This window comes from Chionomys nivalis, chromosome 1 (assembly GCF_950005125.1).
Source record: "Chionomys nivalis chromosome 1, mChiNiv1.1, whole genome shotgun sequence".
NCBI lineage: Eukaryota > Metazoa > Chordata > Mammalia > Rodentia > Cricetidae > Chionomys > Chionomys nivalis.
The window spans coordinates 101,905,440-101,928,997 of record NC_080086.1 but is presented as its reverse complement, the minus strand read 5'-3'; the positions used below and the strand labels follow the sequence as shown (position 1 = coordinate 101,928,997).

At 48.6% G+C, this 23,558-nt stretch overlaps 2 protein-coding genes across 2 annotated transcripts in view; one reads left to right on the top strand and one right to left on the bottom strand.

The window, feature by feature from the left end:
- Positions 1-5,078, top strand: part of Greb1 (growth regulating estrogen receptor binding 1) — a 128,823-nt gene extending 123,745 nt beyond the window's left edge. The window contains exons 32-34 of the mRNA XM_057785741.1: positions 1,178-1,378; positions 2,437-2,575; positions 3,908-5,078. Coding sequence (XP_057641724.1) covers positions 1,178-1,378; positions 2,437-2,575; positions 3,908-4,071 — 504 coding nt within the window. The 3' untranslated portion in view covers positions 4,072-5,078. The remainder of the gene's footprint in view (positions 1-1,177; positions 1,379-2,436; positions 2,576-3,907) is intronic.
- Positions 5,079-14,955: 9,877 nt separating this feature from the next.
- Positions 14,956-22,505, bottom strand: Ntsr2 (neurotensin receptor 2). The gene is given in 5 exon segments (XM_057776438.1): positions 14,956-15,283; positions 15,285-15,453; positions 17,044-17,134; positions 18,619-18,892; positions 21,851-22,505. Coding segments are annotated over 5 exon segments (1,374 nt in total). The 5' UTR covers positions 22,475-22,505; the 3' UTR covers positions 14,956-15,067.
- Positions 22,506-23,558: the final 1,053 nt, after the last annotated feature.

Below are 23,558 nucleotides of genomic sequence, written 5' to 3'. Positions count from 1 at the left end.
GGACTCAGCCTATGGTGGCAGGACTGTGTGATGGAGCTCTGTATGGGGTAGTGGACCATGATGTAGAATCAGGGGAACGAGGGGCCGGGCTGGAACAGCCTTTAAAGGCCCACCCCCAGGACCTACTCCCATCAGCTAGCTTCTACTTCCTGAAGCTTCTGCAGCCTTCCCAAACACCACCACCACCACCAGGCAGGGAACAAGTCCTCAAGAGCTTGGGTATTTCAGAGTGAAGCCGTAGCAGAAGCGCTCATGATTTCCGGCAGAGGTTCTGATTTCAGGTTCATTTCCATTACTGAGCAGCCTCTGGTGCAGCAAGGGAACCGTGCTGTGGTAGAGCATGGACCTTGTGAGTGATGGCTAGGCAGTAAAGTGGAAGAGCTGTGGAGAGGATGCAAAAGGATTTGGGGGTCAGGGAGGAGCTGACGACTTCTAGATCAGTGGTTCTCAACCTTCCTAATGCGGTGACCCTTTAATACAGTTCTTCATGCTGTGGTGACCCCCAACCATAAAAGTATTTTCGTTGCTACTTTGTGACTGTAATCTTGCTACTGTTGTGAAGTGTAATGTAAATATTTTTGGAGAAAGAGGTTTGCCAAGGGGGTCATGACCCACAGGCTGAGAACCATTGCTCTAGGTACTCTAGTTGCTTTTATGGCTCAGGCTCCATGGGAGAGTTTCCAAGGCCTGCGTGTGCTTTTATTTTCTTTGGATCAATTTTCTCCATGGAATGATTAATGTGTGCAAATCAATGTGATCTCATTAGTCGGTTTTCACAGGCTTTCTTTGGTGATGGTGGTGGTGGTGGTGTGAGTGTGTGTGTGTGTGCGTGCGTGCGTGTGTGTATGCATACACGCTCACATGCATGTAAATGTGTGTTTGCATGCTTGCACATGGAGGTGGCTGTTGGATCTCTTGTACTATTTCTGTTCACCTTACCTGTTGAGAGGCCATCTGTCACTGAACCCAGAACTCATTAGTCGGCTGGACTGGTTGGCCAGTGAGCTACAGGGATGCAGCCTGACCTTCCCTCTCCCAGCCCTGGGGTTACGGATACACGTGACCATGTCTGGCGTTCACATGGGTGCCAGGGTTCTGAGCTCAGGCATCATGCTTGTGCTCCTGTATTTTACCCGAGACATCTGAGTGGCCTGAGGCCTGTCCCTCTTCCTGGCAGGTATCCGACAGCTCTGTGGCCATTGTGCCGTCCCAGTACATCTGTGCCCCAGACAGTAAGCACACGTTCCTGGCGGCTCCTGCTCAGCTCCTACTGGAAAAGTTCCTCCAGTACCACAGCCACCGCTTCTTCCCGCTGTCCCTGAAGAACCACAGCCACCCCGTGTTGTCTGTGGACTGCTACCTTAACCTAGGACCTCAGGTAACTTGGCTTGGAATCCACAGAACAGGTCGCCCAGTACCACGATCTTGAATCGTAATTACAGTGTCTCTCAGGTATCTATGGAGATCAGTCCGCGGCTCCATGGGTACTGGGAGTTCACATGCGCTCATGTCCCTTGTGTTAGCATTGCTCACATAACCCTCCTATACACTTGGATTTACCTCTAGGTGGCTTACACCCATTGCAGTGTAGGTGCTATGAACATAACTGAACTACATTGCTCAAAGAAACAAAGACCCAGAAGTCTGCACACTCAATACAGATTCAGTTCTCCAGGTATTTTAGACCTGTGGTTGATAGCATCTGTGGGTATGGATATGTTGACTGGGGTTTCTGTCCCACTAGGTCCCACAGCTAGTTAGTCTCAAATAAACACACACAGGTCTACATTAATTATAAACTGGTTGGCCTAGTAGCTCAGGCTTCTTATTAATTAATTCTTACATCTTATATTACCCATAATTCTCGTCTGTGTTAGTCACGTGGCTCGGTACCTTTTTCGGCAAGGCAGTTACATCTTGCATCCTCTGCGGCTGGATCATGACTGCAGACTGAGCTTTCCTCTTTCCAGAATTCTCATTGCCCCACGTATACTTCCTGCCTGGCTACTGGCCAATCAGCGTTTTATTAAAAATAATACAAGTGACAGGATAAAAGACCATTGTCCCACAGCATGGATGGAGCCTGTAGATACTGAGGCCAGGCTGTGCTCAGGCCTTTACCTCAGATGCTCACCCATACTTGACCTCTGCCAAAACCGAGGCAGAGGGCACCGTGTTAGTTTGTCAAACAGAACTGGGGTATCAAACCCAGTTCTGATGGCAAGGCATTACTGATTCACAAATCAATTTATGAATCGGAACAAACTTCTTAGAACTGACTTTTTTAAAGGATCTGATTTGGCGATATCATGACTAACTCTTCCCCAAGCTCCACCTTGAGTTTGCCCCAGCACGTCTTATGTGCTGGCTATTAGTCCCAAGTGTGACTGAGTAGTACTTCCTGGAAGGTGACACTCCTGACTCCTTCTTTTCCAGATTTCTGTTTGTTATGTGAGTTCCAGGCCCCACTCCCTAAACATCAGCTGCTCTGGCGTGGCATTCAGTGGGCTCCTGCTGTACCTCTGTGACTCCTTCGTGGGGGCCAGCTTCTTGAAGAAGTTTCATTTTTTGAAAGGTAATGCTCCTAGCCCGGACCTCAGTTTGATTGGCCACTGTCACCCTGCGTCTCCGATGACAGGACATTGGCCTCAACTCTCAGAGTAGTAGAAAGCTGGGACTGAATTCCCAGGGACCATTCAGTAGAGAAAAGACTCCCCTGTCTTTTTCATGAATGGCAGGCATTTCTCATTTCTCTGTTCCTTATCCCTCTCAGTCCTTTATGTTGGTTCCCGGGGCCCCTTAGAGGCTTCTGTGCGGTACAAAGCACCACATCCTCCATTGTCTCCAGTCTTTCTCCTTTTCTTGTTAGTAGCTGAATCTGGAAACACCCTGTAAACAGGCACTTGTCTGCCTATGGCTCCAGGCTTGCTCTAGTTCCTTGCTGGCGTTGCTTGTACCTTGCCTGTTTTCCTTGCTCTTATTCATTTAAGTAGCAAGAATAGGGCCAAACCTCTTACCTCGGGAACAGTGTTTAACAGGCTTGTCCAGCTTGCAGTCTGGGGGCCCCAATGTGCCCCAGGTTAGCTAAGAATGTGACTCCCCCAAATGGTAAACTTACTTAAAACATCCAGGCCCAAAGGGATGACCGAACACAGGTGGAGAGGGAGGAGAAAAGACTGTGAACAAAGCCCGGCAGATGGGTGGTTTGCTGCAGGCTGGGAGCGATGCAGATGGAGAATTTCTATGGCGGGGCATGTGGCATAGGTGCGAGCTGCCCAGGGCCCACATGAGTGAGAAATGGTTGACCTGAGATAAGTAGTGGCCTGAGAGTCCAGGGCTGGAGCTGAGATGGTTTGACCTGGCAAAGCCGCCATCTCTGCTCCCCTTCATCCCTGTTCTGTTCATCTATTCTGCCCGCTACACTGTCTTCCCAGCAAGCCTGCCTAATCCCTACCACTGTCTGTGATGTTGAGATTAGGAATCACTTAGACAGGAGCAGAGGCCACGGGGCACCTGGCTCTTCCACCCAGCCACTTGGTTATTGCGAGTGGGATCTCAGAGGCCACGGGGTGCCTGGCTCTTCCACCCAGCCACTTGGTTATTGCGAGTGGGATCCCAGAGGCCACGGGGTGCCTGGCTCTTCCACCCAGCCACTTGGTTATTGCGAGTGGGATCCCAGAGGCCATGGGGTGGCTGGCTCTTCCACCCAGCCACTTGGTTATTGCGAGTGGGATCCCAGAGGCCACGGGGTGCCTGGCTCTTCCACCCAGCCACTTGGTTATTGCGAGTGGGATCCCAGAGGCCACGGGGTGCCTGGCACTTCCACCGAGCTGTTGGCTATTGAGAGTGGGTACTTTGGAAGGACTCAACCCCTTTGTCTTCATGCCTCTGTCATTGCCCTCTCAAGGAGCCACCTTGTGTGTGATCTGCCAAGACCGGAACTCACTCCGCCAGACCGTGGTCCGCCTGGAGTTGGAGGATGAATGGCAGTTCCGGCTGCGGGATGAGTTCCAGACAGCCAACGCCAAGGAAGACAGGCCACTCTTTTTCCTCACTGGACGACATATCTGAGGGGGCAGGGCTGGAAGAACTCCTGAGAGTGTGGGGTCGTCAGGACCCACCTGCCGCTGAGGCTGGTGAAGGTTTCAGACCAAAGGCTATATGAACTTGGTCATGCACAGACTCTTGTGACACATGTCACAATGTCCTGTGCAGATAATGACTTAAAGCTACAGCCACGAGTCCTTGATGGCAAGAAAACTGAAGACTGAGCCAGTCCACATGCCCTGGGCTATCTTGAAGTTTGTTTTATGAAGAATGAAATTTGAACTCTGCTGTCATTTATATTCTTCCACGGACAAACTTGACCTGCTCTAGAGAATCCTGGGTCGTCTTGTCACAGTGCCTGTGACTATGATTTCACATAGTAGGTTTCCCATGACTCCCTCTAGAGCAATATTCCAAAGGAACATTTTAACTGTAAAGGCCGGAGACTAGACAAAAGGAATAAGAATTATTTAACCATCTCCAAGTTTTCTTTGCAGAAGCTAGCCCAAAGGCATCCAGTTTAATATGATAAAATGAATTGCTTTACTTTAGAAAAAAAGGGACTCTTAAAATAATACAGGGTAAATACCCTACCTCTTAGAAAGGGCAAAGTGGAAAAGAAGTTTTCTTACAAACCAAAGGACTTTAGGGAGGGAATTAGGATTGTCGCAGTGGACTGAGGATTTACCTTCCGAAGGAAAGAGGACCAAATTGCTTACATGATAAAAAATAATGAAAGCCAAAGTTATGTACAAGACAGTGAAGAGGGCCGGAGCGACGGCTCAGCATTGTAAGTGTGCTTGCTGTCCAGTCGTGAGGACTGGAGCTGGGAGCCCAGCACATAGAGGGCAAGCCACGCGTTCTGCAAATGCCTGTAATTCCAGCTCAGAGGGACCCAATGCTCTCCTCTGACCTCTGTGTGTGCTCAGGCCTGTGTGCATGTGCGCGCACACACACACACAGAGGGGAGAGAGAGAGAGAGAGAGAGAGAGAGAGAGAGAGAGAGAGAGAGAGAGAGAGAGAGAATCTTAAATCCCAACAAACCAGTTAAGGACCAGATTTATTTTTTGAAGTTTACTTTTCAGTGAGACAGCCTGAGCTTTCTTATTCATCTTAGTTCATTTAGAGAGAGAATCTCTGGCCTGCCCAGAGAAAGTGGGACTAGAGAGAAGCAAGCAGACGTGTGTTTCCCCTGCTGGCGGGCGTTTAGATCAACGCCTTAGGATGCCCCCTGGCGGCCGGTCTCTGTGTACACTTTATATTACTTCTTGAATGACTGTTCTCATTTGAAAGATGAACATTATGATGCAAAGAGCGCAAGCCGTGACAAGAACCAGAAGCACCACTGTCCAGCTCCCTCCAGACAACAGTGCTTTAGGAGTGACCTAAATGGGAAAACTAAGGTTGCTGAAAACGTAATCAAAACACAATCCTTGGGCCCATTAGAGGTGGACAGCACTGTGCATGGTGACGGTCCAAGGAGAAACCTGTTCAAGTTGATGCCAAAGATTTACTGCCAACCTTTTTCCCCCATGAAAAAAAAAATACACAAGTATAAAATATTTAGATCAATGTTTATAAAACAATCACTTTGTGAATGTCGTGATTCCTGATTTGGAACAAAACCGATGGTCTCTAGTTTAGTTCGTCTCCTGTAAATAGCCATTCCCTAAGCCATTCCCCCTGTTTTATTAGTTAATTTAAACTAACACTCTCGACTGCTCCAGTCTTATAAATAAAACATATAAGGCACTTCTGGTTTGTACGGTGGGTTCAGATGATAATGTTTCGAGGAGACAGAGTTTAGCCAGTGTTTTCCTGGGACTGCCTGCTTCAGATCTCATAGCAAGACAGTATACTTTGGGAAAGAAAATAAGAACTGTGCCACAGAGGGCTGGAGAGATCGCTCAGTGAGTGCAATATTTGCCGTGCAAGCATGGGGACCCAAGTTCGGAACCCCAGGACTCAGGTAAAGCTGGGTGCACACATCCTGCAGTGACATGGGAGATGGGAACAGAACCCCTGAAGCTCCTGGCTGACGTCCATAGTAGGGACAATGGAAGACCCTGTCTCAAGGTGGAAGGTGAGGATTGACTGTGTTAGTTATTTCGCCTTTGCTATGATAGAAAACAAAACACAAAGCAAATAAGGGCAGGAGTTCTTAACTATGGGTCGAGAACCCTGGGGCGGGGTTGACCAACCCTTTCACAGGGGTCCCGTATCAGCTAACCTGAATATTGGATATTTACATTATGACTTATGACAGTAGCAAAATTACAGTTATGAAGTAGCAACAAAAATAATTTTATGGGGGGGGGAATAAAAAAATAATTTTATGGTTGGGGGTCACCACAACCTGAGGGGCTGTACTGGAGGGACCACAGCATGAAGAAGGATGAGAGCCCCTGAATTAGAGAAAAGAAAGCATATTCAGCTTCCACAGTCACCCGAAGTGTGTAGGGAAGGCAGCTGAACAAGATACGGAAACAGGAACTGCAGAAATTAACACAGTAAAGACCCAGAAAAAAAAATACCGTTAATGCCAGAGAGTGGGAGGAGAGGGAAGCTGTGTGGAGCTGTGTGGAGATGTGTGGAGCTGTATGGAGATGTGTGGAGCTGTGTGGAGATGTGTGGAGCTGTGTGGAGCTGTGTGGAGATGTGTGGAGCTGTGTGGAGCTGTGTGGAGATGTGTGGAGATGTGTGGAGCTGTGTGGAGCTGTGTGGAGATGTGTGGAGATGTGTGGAGATGTGTGGAGCTGTGTGGAGCTGTGTGGAGATGTGTGGAGCTGTGTGGAGATGTGTGGAGCTGTGTGGAGATGTGTGGAGCTGTGTGGAGCTGTGTGGAGATGTGTGGAGATGTGTGGAGCTGTGTGGAGATGTGTGGAGCTGTGTGGAGATGTGTGGAGCTGTGTGGAGATGTGTGGAGATGTGTGGAGATGTGTGGAGATGTGTAGAGTGAACCGGATCTCACTGAGCAACTTTAAACAAGGTTAAAACCAGAAAAAAGGTGAGATGACAATGTTCATCCAAAACATAAAGCTCAGCTACAGGTCTAGAATAACACTTCCTCTGTTGGCGGTTACTGGGAGAAACAGTGGCCACAAGGCTTTGCAGACGCGGGGACACTGCTACGAGCTAGATACAGCAGGAAATGTCAGCAATACAAATGGCTGATGATGCCTAGTGACAGTTGTGGAGAAAACTGATTTTCCTTTTTCTAGCCCGACAGAGCAGCTGGGCTCCTGGAGTAGAGAGAGTAGAGAATGCTAAGCTATATGTAGCATCTCCTCTCCTGCAAATACCGTAAACGAGGTTAGGGCTCTGACAGTGGGAAAGGGAAAATCAGGAGGCAGGGAGAAACTAGAAGGTGGTGTTTATAACATGCCCATCAGGGAGAGGAAACGTCGGAAGCTGGTGCTCTCTGATCCACAGGACCTGCCCCCGAAGTCTGATTGACACAGGTGATCTCTTGGGCGATGGAACATTCTTAGCTTGCTCTTGTTTTTCCTGCTCACTGCAGCTTAGTGTTTGCCTTTAGACAATGCTTCTGAAACCTGTGTGAGACTCCAGGATGTGGCTGTGTTAGGAGGGAGGTCCCAAGAAATGGAAGGAGCCAGGACCACAAACAGCCATCTTCCTCCTCTTGATGGTGTTCTACGACAAGAACCTATAACCCAGGACACGCCCACCCTGACCCCCACCCCCAGCCTGGGTTAAGCTTCTGAGATCTCAGAATTCACTTGCTGTTTGGACAGAGCCTAATTGTTGGGTTACAGTTTCTGTGGTCTCACAGATTCAGTTCTGATTGTTTGCTCCCATATCAAGCTTCTCGTGAAGTCGAGAAACTTTGTGTATTGCCTGCTCTGCTTGTTGCTATGGAAAAGACCCAACAGAAGCCACTTAAGGAAGGCAGGGTTTACAGGGCTCATGGTTTGAAGGTGTGGGCTATGGTGGAGAAGGTGTGGTGGCAGATGCAGGAAGCGGCTGGTCACATGACATTCGCAGTCAGGAAGCAGAGAGAGATGAATGACAGTGCTCAGCCAGCACCTCTCTTTCCTTTCAGTATGGAACCCCAGCCCCTAGAATGCTGTCATTCGTATTTAGGGTGGATAGTCTGGCCTCACCTAATCCAGCCTAGGAACCTCCTCACAGATGCGCCTAGAATTTGACAATGTTAACCATGTGATTCTAGCTCCTACCAGGTTGGTAGCGTTGACCATCCTGCTGCGGCTCACTGACTGACTGTCCTTGGCTTTTCACACTCAAGGAGGTAGTTTATAACCATAGCTCTCTAGCTGTGGAACTGTGGGGGCCGTGGAGCCTGCCTCCCGGGAAGCTGCCCACCTTTGCATTGTTTCTGTAGAATTACCTTCCCAGTCCTCGTGAAGGCCAGACCGGTCACCATCCTGCTTCCTCGTTATCAAGTGCTCCTGGCCCTTGATAATCTTCTCTGTTACACTTCTGCCTCTCCTGTCTCCTTTCTCTCGAAAGACTCAATGCCGGTTTTAACGTCCTTAATATGACCTCGTATTTCCTTGGCAATTGGAGTACTTTTTAAAATTTCTTGAGTTTTCTGCCCAGACATCTGTTTTGCCAGTGTCTGTCTATTTGGTTGTCTTGGACTCCTCAAGGCAAGAGAGATGAGATCCCTGTTTGGGACCTGCCAATTTTATGCGCCAGGCAAATAAAGTGTGTTCATTTCCACATATTTAATGGAATACATATTTATTACTTTCCATTTATATAACACTTCCCCACCCCTGTTCTACGTGCTTGGCAAATCTTAACTTCTCCTCCTGCATAGAAAAAGTCACACAAGGAGGCACAGTATAGGTCAGTCTTGCACCCCAGCCCGGACTTGATCTGTCCACATCTGTCTGCCTCTCAGCCTTGCACCCCAGCCTTGATCTCTGTCCACATCTGTCTGGCTCTAAGTCTTGCACCCCAGCCTGGACTTGATCTCTGTCCACATCTGTCTGCCTCTCTGGCCTGGGCTTTCCTTAGAGTTGGTTCATCTTTCAATCGCTTTTCAAGGGTTATCCAGAACATGGAGAACAACTTTAATCCCAGCACTCTGATGGCAGAGGCAGGCAGATCTCTGAGTTTGAGGCCAGCCTGGTCTACAGAATGAGTTCCAGGACAGCTAGAGTTACACAAGGAAAACCTGTCTCAAAAAAAATAATAATAATAATACTTATACTTGTGTGGAATTTTGTGATTTTTTTTTGTAAAAGGAAGTTTCATGTGTTCAGTAATGCCCCTTCTTGTGTTTCACAGATTTTCCTATCATTTCTCATATTAAAATGCCCAGAAAGGCTGAGGATGTAGCTCTGATGGTTTCGCTTGCCCAGCATGCACAAGTCCCTGGCTTTATTCCCCAGTGCTGCAAAAACAAGCAAGCAAACAAACATTTCAGTAGATCAGGCGCAGAAAGACAAGCACCACTATGTTCTGTTGTACATGGAAGCTGAAGAAAGTCACCCAGAATGTGAAGAAGTCATGTCCAGAGGCTGGAAAAAATGAGGGTGGGGAAGGCAGAATGGAAAGGGGTTGATGGTGCCCCCAACTCACAGGAGAACAAGGGGATGGCTGTAATCAATACAATCACATAAAATGTGTTCTAGAGATCTAGAACAGAGAAGCCCGAAGTCTGAAAACAAACAATGATGGAGGGGAGTGCTAATTACCCCAAATTGACCACTGTATGCTGTATAAATGGTTGAAATATCACAGCAGGGGCTGGAGAGACACCCCAGTGGTTATGAGCACATGCTGCTCTTCTTGGGGACCCAGGTTTAACACTGCATGGCTAGTCATAACTGTTTATAGCTCCCATTCCGGGAGATGATGCCCTCTTCTGGAATCTTTGGGTATTGCACTCACATAGTGCGCATACGACTCTCACATACGCATAGGAAAAGAATCATTGTACCAAACTCCATTAATCTGTGTCATTATTATTATTATTATTATTAATAAAAATACAGGTCATTTTAAAACTTCCTACCAAGTCCCTGCTCTTCTCTCTCAGAAAATCTTGTGGTTTCTTATTATTACCACTGTTCTTCCATGCCTCCCAGGTCTTGTTTCTCTCTTTTCCTCTCCTCTTACTGAAGAGCTTCCAAGTGTATCACCGAACCATGACTCCATGTCCTTGCTGTATGCTCCTCCATCATCATCTTGCTTCCAAGATCTTTTGGTCCCAACTTCTTTCTTTGTAATGCTTCATGCACCCTGCTTCCTTGTGAAGTATGGCAGCTGTGTCACCAACAATTCTAACCACAATCACCTTCGGGAGTGTGTTCCAGCCCATTTGCAGCATGCTCTGCACCCTTCCCCAGGCTCCTGTGCCCGGGGTCATTCTTTGGAGTCATGGATTAAAGAATAGTCTGACCAGTTCACTTTCTCTAATTGGCAAAGCTTGCCCTTGACTTTGCTCTTTGTTTGGAAGACTGTACCTCTTTCCTAGGGGCAGGGCTGGTTGCTACACACTCCTCCTGGTCTCTTTTCTAGGCAGGATTGAAATCTGCTCTTTTGGGTTAATATTCCTACCAGTTTCTCTCTGAACTCTCCTAAAGAAGGAAAAAACTAGGAGGTACAGACCAGGGGTAGAGATGCCACGAGAAAATCTCCCATCTACACTCTAGCACCAAGAAACCAAAGAGCCCCAACTTCTTCTGATTTTTATTTGTTTTGGTTTGGAAATAGGGCTTCACTATGTAGCTCTAGTCAGCCTTGAATTTACTAGGCTGGCTATGAATTTACAGTAATCCCCCTGTCTCTGCCTCTGGGAGTTGGGATTATATGTACCATCATGCCTGTTTAATATGATGCTGGGGACCAAACCCAGGCTTCCTGCATGCTGGGTAAAGCACTCTACCAACTGAAACCTTCCACTTATTCTGAACTGGAAGACTTAGCTTGCTATATCGGTAATGAAGCATGTGCCAACTATTAGTTAAAAAATCTTTAGTAGCTGTGGAGTTAGTGAGGTTCTAAGGCTTTTAGTCTCCACCACATGGTTTTTCCTGATGTCTTGAGTTCTTCCCGTTCTACAGACATTCTGATAGGAGAGGTGGTGTCATAGACTCTTGGCCACATGTCATTTTGTACAGAAGCCACACTCAAGTGTCTCTGACAGTTCCAACACAACCAACTGTTATATGTCCAGTTTCTTCACTTAGGGAGCACTCCAAGAGCCAGAAGAATCCTTGCCAGGATACGTGGCTGGTTGAGACCCTTAATTATCTTAAGCCAGGATAAGTTATTCTCCAGGATAAGTCCTGGAGGCCTCGGGTTCAAATCTAACCAGCTAGAATACCCTTAAACCCCAATATAATGCTCCAAACCAAACACAAATTTCACCATTACCTGAGTTCAACTCAGCTTGAGTCACCAGGGGCCTGGGGCTCCACGTATATGCTTGATGGGTCTTCATGAGTAAGTGACATGAGCATACATGGTGACCCAGAATTCTCTAGCTTAGTGGTTCACAACTTTCCTAAGGCTGCAACCCTTTAATACGATCCCTCACGTTATGGTGACCCCCAACCATAAAATTATTTTCGTTGTTACTTCATAAAATTATTTTCGTTGTTACTTCATAACTGTAATTTTGCTACTGTTATGAATTGTAATGTAAGCACCTGATATGCAGGACCTGTGAAAGGGTCATTTGATTTCCCCAAAAAGGTCATGACCCACCAGTTGAGAACCACTGCTCTAGCTCCTGACTTTAGAGCTTCATTCTCTGTTTCTCGTCATCTGGGCTCGCACATGCCTTTCTGATATGTGTGGTCCCTAAAGAGAAAAGCTACCCAAATGCTTTCAGCAGTGTAGAGAATATTACGATGAGAGATGAGAAATACTGGAGACTTGGAGTTTGTAAGAGTAGGTAAGTTGGGGTTCTTACAGCATCCTATCTTGGGGTTGGGAGAGCAACAACAGAAGCCAGGATCCTTGGACTCAGGTCTCCAGGACATGTGTTAGCCAAAGAGTAAATCCCAAGGTCAGCAAACACCACTGAGTCTTGGCTAGCCATTATGCCATCCTATTAATGCAGCAGTACTCTGAAGTAGATGTCATTGGGACCATTTTAACAAAGAGACTAAGTGACCTAAGACTGCACTGGTGTTAGGTGAGGAAAGAGTAGACCTTCGAGCAGAGTAACATCCCTGTCAACATTCGGCAGCTTCCCATCTTAACCTACTGCCGCCACTGTCACAGAGTGGAAGGTACTGTCGGCTTCTCTCGCTCTGTATTGGATAAATGTATTGATTCCATATCTTTTCACTGGAAGCCCACTTGGGCTGCATATTGGACATGAGTCTATAACAAACACGAGTCGGTACCAAACCCACTGGATTTTACACCTTTTGCGAAGTACCTGGGGATCCGAGTTTATTAATCTCTTTTCATTCAGAAATTTGCACTGAAATCATTCGACCTGTCTTCAGCTTCTACAGACAGCTTTTATTTGAGGGAGGACCATGAACCAAGGCAGCCTCCAGCAACAACTGATCTCATTTCTTTTTCAATCTGCTTGTCTGGGCAGATGTCCCAACTCAGAAAAGATTAGCATCTTAATGGGCAAAGCAGTTGGAAAGGCCAGTGCTGATTTTTAAAAGCCTTCATGCCTAGGGAAGAAACAAGGATCCTGTGAGTGAATTTGTCATTCCCCGAATACACTGCCCCAGTTTCTCTCTTCATTAAACTCTGGCAAGCTCTTGTATTCTTTCTGGGGACTGGGGTCATGCTTGTGCCTGTCCCTGTTCAACAGAAACCTTTATCCAGAGGTGCAGGCCTGCCTGCCCTCCCAGGTGGGGGTTTTTGTGATCTTCAAAAGAGGTATTGGGCCCCACAATGACATATTGGTACTAACCCTCAACACCTCAGGATTCTGGCCTCATTTGGAAATGGGTCCTTACTATGTAAACTGGCTAAGATTACACTAGAGCCGCCCTTCTCAACCTCTGGGTTGTGACCCCTTTCACAGGGGTCACCCAAGACCGTCGGAAAACACAGATATTTACAGTATGATTCATAATAGTAACAAAATTACAGCTACGAAGTAGCAATGAAAATAATTTTATAGTTGGGGGTCACCACAACATGAGGAACTGTATTAATGGGTTTGAGCATTAGGGAAGGTTGAGAACCACTGTCCTAGAGTGAAGGTAGCCCTGAGTGGCATGCCCCCTGAGAAACACAAGCATACCAAGATCATGGGACAAGGAGGTGCAGGCTGGAGTGAGAGATCTTCGAGCATAGAGCATCAAGGATTGTCTTGCCAGAAACTGAAGAAGCAAGATGATGGGGTGGGGGGTGCTGGTTTAGTTTGTTTTTCTGTTGCTCTGGTAAATACTGATCTAAAGCAACTTAGAGAGGAAAGGGTTTGTTTGGCTTACACTTCCAGTTCATTACCCATCCTTTGTGTTCTCAGATATGCCCAAGCTACACCCATGGAGGCAGACCGCTTCCTGTTGCCTTCAAGTCAAGATGTAGGACTCTTGACTACTTCTCCAACACCGTATCTGCCTGCACACCATGCCACACCATGGTGATAATGAACTAAACCTCTGAACTGTGAGTGAGCCATCCCAATTAAATGTTTTCCTGTAGTGAAGAGGCGAGCAGGCCTGCTTTTCGTCCCACCCAGGCTCTGCATGGCTAGCTTTACACCCGAAATAACAACACACAAATTGTATTCTTTTAAACACTGCCTGGCCTGTTAGTTCTAGCCTCTTCTTGGCTAACTCTTGTAACTTGCTTAACCCATTTCTAATAATCTGTGTAGCACCATGAGGTGGTGGCTTACCGGGAAGTATTCTAGCCTATGTCCATCTTGGGCCGGAGCTTCATTGCGTCTGCCTCACTGCCTTCTACCCAGCATCCTGTTCTGTTTACTCCTCCTACCTAATTTTCTGTCCTATCAAAGGGGCAAGGCAGTTTCTTTATTAACCAATGAAAGTAACACATAGACAGATGACCCTCCTCCATCACTTTCCTTTTTAAGAGTTTCTGTGGTCGTAGTGTCTCTTCACAGAAATCCTAACACAAGTCAGGTGGTGGTGGTGCACATCTTTAATCCTGGTGCTCAGGAGATAGAGGCAAGCAGATCTTTGTGAGTTCAAGACTAGCCTGGTATACAGAATGACTTCCAGGAGAGGTTCCAAAGTTATACAGAGAAACCTTGGGAAAAAAATTAAGAAATCCTAAAACAATTACCATAATCCATTCTTTTTAAACATGCATGGGTGTGGTGGTGGCATACACTTGGAATCCTAGTGCCAGGGAGACAGTGACAGGACACGTGGACTCTATTCAGCTAGTCTAACATGTTTGGCGAATTCAAGTCCTAGAAGAGACAGTGTCTCAAAAACAAGGTGGATGCTTGTGGTGGTTTGAATGAAAATGGCCTTCATGGGGAGTGGCACTATTTAAAAGGATTGGGACATATGACCTTGTTGGAGGAAGTGTGTCACTGGTGGGTGGGTTTTGAGGTTTCAAATGCTCGAGTCAGGCCCAGTGTCTCTCTCTTCCTGCTGCCTGCTGATCCAGATGTAGAACTCTCAGCTCCCTCTCCAGTACCATGTCTGCCTGCAGGCCACCATGCTTCCCTTCGTGATGATAATGAACTAAACCTCTGAACTGTAAGCCAGCCCCAATTAAATGTTGTCCTTTATAAGAGTTGCCATGATCATGGTGTCTCTTCACAGCAATAGAAACCCTATCTAAGACAATGGTTGATCTCTGGCCTCCACATACATGAGCACCTGGACACACAAGACCACATAAGATACACAAACATGAATGTGCATACACATGTGTGTTCACACGCACATGCCGAAACACACGCACACATATATACATACAGAGAGAGAGAAAAAAAAAAGATTAGCACCAGCTAAATTTATTGAGTATTGGCTATGTACCAGGCCTGGCACTGGACACCTTCATCACTAGGCAACGGTTCCTATTTAACTCGGTAGCACAGGTGGGAAGCTGAGGGTAGTGGGTGTTATGTGGCTTGCCTGCAGTAGGCACTGCTCAATGACTGAGCTGGGTCAGGAGGTCCACCTGGATTGTTAGTGATGGCGTGGCTTGTCTGATGGGCATGTCCCAGGCAGTCATTGTTATTCTCTTCATACTTGTATTTCACCCAGGCTGGGGTTTCTTGGTGATCCCCAAAGCCGGAAACTGTATGTACTAGGGGGTGACTCTGGGGCTTCTTGGGGTAAGGGCACCAGGGAGTGCTGTTCACCACACGGAGAGCTGAGGGATTCCAGGAAGAGCTTCCTGAAGGAGGAAGACACAGCGTTGTAGAGGACTGGGGTCACTGCCGAGCTGACGTAGAAGAGCGTGTTGGTCGCCATGTAGAAGTAGTGATAGAAATTGTAGAGTGTGCTGAAAGGGAAACCCAGGGGTCTAGTTAGAGATTGTCACCTCCTCACAGTGCCTGCGAGTCCTGCTGTAGAGTTCCTGTCCCTCCTCCATAGTGCTGGGTCAGCAAGGAAGGTCTTTCGGACACTCGGTGCGGAGAGTTCAAATTCCTATCGCTGCCATTCCCTGGTGCAGTTCAGCCAGGCTCTGTGGTGATAATCCCTGCTTATGATTACTGACCACCTATGCGGCAGATGGCTCCCCTGATGACAGAGGCTATCTGCCGAGGTCAGTGAAATGCTGGGAACCCTGCGCTTTGTAGTATGGTCGAGGAGATGTGGCGTTACTCACAAGGGAAGTTTTTGTTTAGTTTTTCAGAAGTCGTGTTCCCTGTAGCAGAACTCCTCGGCAGTGGTAAGGGCTTGGCATATGCTCCTTGTGATGTCTGAATGTAATTGACCCTCCTAGGCTCATAGGAATTAGCACTATTAGGAGCTGTGGCTTTGTTGCAATACATACGGCCTTGTTGGCCTGCGGGGGTGGGCTTTGAGGTCTCATATCTGCTCAGGCCATGCCCAGTGCCCCAGTTCACTTCCTGTCACCTGCAGATAAAGATGGAGCTCTCTTTATCACTCTCACTTCCTCTCCAGCACTATGTCTACCTGCACACCGCCATGCCTCCAAACACGATGATAACGAACTAAACTTCTGAACTGTAAGCTAACCCCAATTAAGTGTTTTTCTTTATAAGAGTCGCCATGGTCCTGGTGTCTTCATAGCAACAGAAACCGTAACTTAGACAGGGCTTTGTGGTTGCTAGGCAATAACTCTACCAGCTGAGCTGTATTTCTAACCCATGATTTTTCTCTTCTCTAACTTTAATAAAAGAGGGTTCACATCCTATTCTCCACACAGTTTTTATTAGATCGCGAAACTATGTTGTGTCTTTCTCTTTCTCCTTGTAATAAACATGGCCTTTACCTCCCTTCCTGGGCTGCGAGCATTGGTTTGTTCTGGTGTCAAGATGCTCATAACCCAACTATCCATGATGCCTGTCATACCTATGGTCTTACCAGGTCAGGGATGTTTTCAGAGGGTGCCCTGATCCTGACAGGCATGAAATAAGCCTCTTACTCCAGTCCTTGGGAGACTGAGGCAGGAGGATTGCTGTGCTTGGCTACTAGGAGAATACTAGGTCAGTTGAGGCAGTATAGCAAGACTTGGTCTGAAGACAAATGAACAGTGCTGGAGAGATGGCTCAGCAGTTAAGAGCACTGACTGTTCTTCCTGAGGCCCCGGGTTCAGTTCCCAGCACCCACATGGCAACTCACAAGTGTTTGTAACTCCAGCTCCAGGGTATCCAGTACCCTTACACAAATATATATGCAGGCTAAAACACCAATGCACATGAAATAAAATAATTTAAAAACAAACAAAAGACCCCCACAATGCCTTGTTCCCCACCTCCAGATGGAAGGTTTTTGAGATCCTGAGCAGGACCAAATAGACTATAGGTCAGAAATCCAGAAAACTTGGCAGCTGAGGATCCATTGCCTGGCTCCAAGCCAGCCCAACAGTCCCTTCTCAGTGACCAGATAGCCTCAGTCCACTTACTCAGTCCACCCGTCATCAGGGATGTAGCAGTACATGAGCCTGCGGACATGGTACGGCAGCCAGCAGATGACATACACAGCCACAATGGCTCCTGCAGGACAGTGGGAGAGAGAGAGAGGACATAGCAGACAGAAAGTAAACACGTTCTCAGTTACATCATCGTCCATGGAGGAAGGTGCCCAAGGTGACAGCAGCAATTCCTGTGACCTCTTCCTGGAGCCAAAGGATGGGAAGAGAACTTTAAGTTATTGGATATGAACTTGCCCTGTCCTTGGACACAACATGCTTCCAGAATCTTCCATCAACTACTGGAATACACTCCCAACTCATAGCGAGATAGTCCCACCTGTGTGCCTGGGCAACATACTGCAAGTGCCTTTTGTGCCCTGCAAAGCTCATCCCAGAACTCCTCCTGGCTGGACGGATGGTGGTACCATCATCAGGCTAGAGACCAGAACATTCTTAGGTTTTTATCCTTCCTCACTTCGCTTTCAGTGGGCTCTTTCCCAGCAACTGTCCACTCTAGCTCTTCCTTGTCTCCGTTATTGCCACCTGTGAAAGTCCTCCCCACTGGACTCTAACAACTTTTCCTCGTCCTCTCATGAGCAGCCACTCACGTATAACCCAGTGTGGGCCCCACAGCAGCAGCAGCAGCAGCAGCAGCAGTAGCAGCGGCGGCACTGACTAGTATCCTGGTCCAAATACAGAATCATCATCATGCCACTTAAGACCTCGTGGGTTGGAAACTCTTGGCTGGGCCGTCCCATATCATTGCCGTACACTCTGAAGTTTGGGGGTGCTATTTCGTCCATATGCTAAGAAAATGTGAAGGGAATGGATCTGCTAGATGTTGGCTCTTGGAACTTCTGCCCAGCAGCTGTAGACTGAAGCCTGATGCATGCTGGAACACACTCCCAACTTAGGGCTAGCTATTCCCACCCGGCTGACTTTGTGCCAATCATCGCCTCACTGTGCACTCAGCTCTTAACATCTTTTCCCACGAGACTGTGATGTTGCAGAGAGCACAGGCCTATCTCATCGGATCCTTCCAGAATTCTGCTAGGGCCCAGATTTCAACTAGGGCATGATGGTTGCATGGAGAGATCCTGTTTTCCTGTGCCTTTTAAAGTGTCCCTTACAAGGCCAGATTGTTCCTGATCATTACCAAAGGCAGGCAAGTAAACAGATGGGGTAGAGAGGAAATGGGGTTTGGGGACCCAGCCAGTCTGAGCGTCCACAATCGCCAGACTGAAGTCCTCCACTGGCGCTCCGCCTGGTCTTGTCACACACACCCACTTTCTGAGACAGAGCCAGGTCTCTGCCTGTGTCCTGGGTAAGCTACTCTCTGGACAGATCTGTGCTTTCATTTAGAACTCCACTTCTTTCTTTTAATGACCCCATTGTGTTTGTGAGGGAATGCTATGGATGAACGTCCAGCGCCTCCAAGGTACAGGGCAAAGGAGATCTAGAGAAGGACAGTGGCTTGCCGAGCTCATCCCGCTAGGGACCGATAGAGGCAGCCCTGGTTCCCCAGGCTCCTCTCCCTCAGGGGAGTGTTGTGATGGAGTACTTAACTGAGAACCTGGGCGCTGTGCTGGAGGCTGCGGATCTGGCTGGTATCTTTGTGTCTCAGCAGGCTGGCTTGGATCCCCAGGGATAGGGTCTTTCTCCACGCGATGACACCCAGGAGGCCTTCCTCACTCAAAAGCTCCAGGCGGCTGGGGATCGAGTTGACTGGGGTGGAGGCTGATGGTACGTGGGAGTAGAGGGCCATCAGGTGGTTGACAGTGACCCCGTTCAGGAAGGCGGTGAGTGCCAAGGGAAGCACGAAGGACACCAGTACATTCACCTGTGAAGGTAATGCCAAGCGTTACGGGGGCAGTGCCTGCGGCTCTGGCCATCAGGTTGGCTCTGAACTCAGAATCTGCATCAGCAGAAGCGGGGACAGAAAGGCCTGGAAGGTAAAGCTAAGGAAAGGCTCAGAACTGTGCCGCCACAGTACAAGCCCAAGGCCACAGAGAACCCATTCTTCCCTGTGGATAGGAGGCAGAAAAGAGAGACATCATTAGATGCTCAACCTCCTCAGTCACTGTCTTCAGGCCTCTGAGTGCCCCAGCCTACTCTGCAGTCTTTCTGTTCAATCAGGATCTTCAAACGGCTCCCATTGACTGGTTACCTTTATTTTAAAACCACAGTCCATAAGCGAGGTCATGGCAGTGCACACCTTTAATCCCAGCACTCGGGAGGAAGAGGCAGGTGGATTTCTGTGAGTTCGAGGCCAGCCCGCTCCACAGAACAAGTTCCAGGAAAGCCAGGGCTATAGAGAAAAACTCTGTCTCGAAAAACAAATAAACAAAAAAGTAGCATTTTATGGGCTGGAGAGATGGTTCAGTGGTTCAGAACACTTGCTGCTCTGACAGAGGACCAGAGTTCTGTTCCCAACATCCATGTTGGGCAGGTCACAACAACCTGTAATTCCGGCTTTAGGAAGTCTGATGTCTTCTTCTGGCCTCTGCAGGTACCTGCACTCATTGTGGACAAACCCTTACACGCAGACATAGACATGTGATTAAAAAATAAAAGGAATCCATTTTTAAAATCACAGTCTTGGAGGTTAGCACACAGAAGGCTGTGGCAAGCGGAGGCTCAGTCTGTCCAGGAAGAGCAGCTACAGTAACATCCAGAGCCATGCGACAAAACGGAATCCAAAGCCAAGTGGGACCTCCAGAGATACTGGGGGCAAAGACAGCAGAGGGGTGGCCTGTGGGTCCTCTCTCCCCACTCGTTCTCCCAGTGATTGTTCCAGAGGCCACATGGGCAGCTCCTGAGGGCTCCACCCACCACTCGTATGTTTATGGGGAGACTTCAAAGGCTGCGCAGTGATCCAGGCTAGATGCTTCGGTGAGAAGGAAAACTGGAGAACAACCCTCTAGAGTATAAGTGGGGACAGAAAGTTGGGGGACACGGGCTGAGGACCTGCTGTGCGGTATCCCTACACTCTCACAGGGTCACGTTTAATGCTCTCATGATACTGGTGCCATGATTTTGGCATTCAGGCAAACTCGGGCATGTGAACACTGCCCATGGACAGGTAAACATCCCTTTCTGAATTAGGACCAAAGCAGGGACAAAGAACAGAAGAAAGTCCTCCTGGGAGCCAGCACACCCTTCATTCTGACTTAGGGTGCCATTGCTCCCCGCCATCCTTGTCCCGAGTCCTTCTGTAGGCTGAAGTTTCTTCTTGTGTCTGCATGGCTTGCAGCAGCATCTTGACCAGAACACCCCGCCGCTTCCCTCCATCCCTTCCCTCCCCTATAGTGGCTGAACTCAGTGCTAGAAATGGACACAATGTTTTAAATGCCAAACTCTTCTTAAAAGCAAATCCATCCAAACAGACCATTATCGGCATTTGCTTCTCTTCTCTCCTGGAGGGAAAGTTGGACCAGATAGGGATGAAGCAGCCCCATAGAACTCGGTTTAACATGGGCACAGTTTAACAATTGGCCCCTCTCATGCTTCCTCCCCATCCCTCTTCGGTGAAAAGGAAGGTCACATGTGTCCTCTCTCCCTACCCACCCCAGCTGACACACACAGGGTGGTGAAGAGGAACAGAGGGAACCTTATGTCAGGGGCTGCAGCCTTGTACTGAGGCAGAAGAATAGGGTGGGGAGAGAAAGAAACCAATAACAGAGAAAGGCAAATAATCCTTACCCATGGCTACAGGTAAGAGACAGAGCATGTCCATGGATTACAAATGCAGAAGAAGGCAGGTGCTATGCAATTGACCCATAAAAGGTTGCCACCACTCCACTCTCCTGGTTGAGTGACCTTGAGCTTCTAACCCTTCTCCCTTGCTCTATGTCCACTTCAATCCTGGAAGTGCTCCCCTCCCATAAACCTGTGAGTGTGCCCCTGGTCCAACTCTTTGTTCTGGGCCACAAGGACCTGAACATCTCAGCAGTTCCCCCCAGATTACAGTCTACACCTGGCCAGCAATGCAGTGCAGAGGGATGATGGTCCAGCTGTCTGTGCAGCCCTCGAATCCCACATGTGTCCTGTGCACTGGATGGCATCCTTTGCATGCTCTTGGGTAGTGAAGGGATGCTGGCCACAGCGTGTTTGGTCCTTTGGATGTCTGGGAAGGATGCTGGAGTGGCTGTGTTGGTGTCTCTCACTACACCAGTGTGTGTTCCGCTCAGGCTCATTTGAACAGTGAAGAGAAAACTCAGAGGGCCCTGGTTACAAGGACCACTGGACCAAGTACTTGGGAAGGTAAGACTTGCTTTCAAAAAAAGCACTGCAAATTGCTGTGAGTGGATCACAGACTAGGGGAGGGGGCAGGAGAGGAGAGGTCTTGGGAGCCTTCCCCTTTTGGACAGAGGCAAAAATATAGCTCACTTCTGGGGTTAAGAAGGGTTGGGGAGGGAGGGAGCAAAGAAAGACTTATTGAACTAAATGCCAGAGAGAGAGAGGCCAGGCAGAACTAGGGAAAATAGCGGTGCGAGGTGCGAGGTGCGAGGGGCAGGGCAGGGGGGTTCTCACGGGACAGGAGGGGGCAGGAAGTGAGGCCAGAAACCTCATCAGCTCCCAGAAGACAGGAACAGAAAAACGTCCCCCTCGATTTCTGAGAGGCCCACTCCAGAGCCACATGGTTTGGAGTGGAATAGGTGCAGAGTCTAATGGGACAAAAATGTGCATTTCACGGGCTCACCTTATGGTTCCTTAAAAAAAAAAAAGGTGTGTGTGTGTAGGACAGAGGACAACTTTAGGGAGTAGGTTCTCCCCTTCAACTGTGGGTCCCCCTTACCTGGATGAAGACCTGGAGTGTGGCACGGCTCACCATTACCGTGCACACACGCGAGGCGGGCTCGGGCTCCCCATTGGCCCCCTCCACTTCGTGCTTCTGTCCCATGATCACCGCCATGGGCAGGGCAAGGCCCAGTGAGGTGACCCAAACCAGGGACAGCAGGTGACGGGTGCGGCGCGGAGTGAGCAGGCGGCGGGCACGCAGCGGCTGGCACACAGCCAGGCAGCGCTCTGCGCTCAGGCTGGCTACGCTCAGCACCGTGGCATAGGCACATAGCTCCCGCACGAAGTAGTAGCCACGACAGCCCAGATCGCCGAAGACCCAGGGGTAGTGGGACCACACGAAGTTGTAGAGTTCCATGGGAACGCTGACCAGTAGCAGCAACAGCGCCGACAGCGCCAGGCTGAACACGTGATAGCGCAGGCGTCCGGGGCGACCCGCCCGTGCCTTCAGCACCACGTGCACGGACAGCGCATTGCCCGCTGTGCCCAGCGCGAAGATGAGCGAGTAGAGCGCGGTGAACAATACCTTGGCCCAGAGGCGCGTGTCCACGCCCAGCCGTGCGTCCAGGCTCAACCCTGCACTGGGGCTGGGCCTTGGGGGCCGCGGGCTGCTGGTCTCCATCACTGTCTCGGGGTGGCCTGCGCTCCCTCCCTCTCACTGCCCAGAGCCTGGGCTAGTTGCCCGGTGAACCTCCTTCCTGGGAACCTCCAGAGCTGGGAGGACACGCCCCTGAAGGGAGTTCCAGAGTAGCATCAGACTTGAAATCCTCTTCCACTCGGCTCTATCCAGAAAAGTATGTGTTGATGGAAAAAGGGGGTTATTTGTGGGGGTATGCCTGAATAGCATCACTGATCAGCTGTGTGACTCATGGGCAAGTTTTTAAACCCCTCTGTGCCCTTTCCCATTTTCAATTTTAAAATACCACCCGTGATGCAGAATTTCTCCGCGGATCAAAAGAGTGGCTTGGCACACAGATGTCCAAGCTACGGTATGAACAGACAGACAGAGAGACATGGAGTTTGAGCTTTGTTCCTCTCTCTGTTGTCATCTCTGTGAGCAGTCAGAAAGAGACCAGGGAAGGCTTGGCCAGCCTCTGGCAACTTTGCCAACCTAATAAGGTGGCCGGTGCCCAGACCCTCCTGGTCTCATTCTGTCCCACTCCTTGAGGATCTCACTTCAATGTGTGCTAAGCCTGTTTAAAAATGTTTTACTCGGCTCATTTTTAAGCCCATGGAGAAAAGAGAACTTTGGAGTTGGAAGACTTCTAGAGGCCTCGTATCTCCTGGGAACAGAATTAGATCAACACCCTGGCCTCCTGATATTTTTTGTTTTGTTTTGTTTTGTTGTTTTTTTTTCTATCACAGGTTTTATGGCCCAGTGACAATCAGTGCAATCTTCCTCTGGATATACAACCATAGCCACAATGAAACTGAGATAATACAAATTTACTTTTCATTCTGCTCCTACACGGGAAAGTTTTCGAGACTGGGAAAGAGATAAGGAACAATTCCATGGCTTTAGTTAAATCAGAAATGATAGGACCCACTAGCATATAAGGCCTGACTTCTGAGTGTGTGGTTTGTCATCTTTTTGGGGATCCCTGATTAAGAGCCGAGTTAGTGCTCCTGTTGACATCTTGAAATTCTTTGAAATTTTGGAATAAAGGGTTCTCTTAACTTTCTTGGCCCTGGGCCCTGCAAAGGAT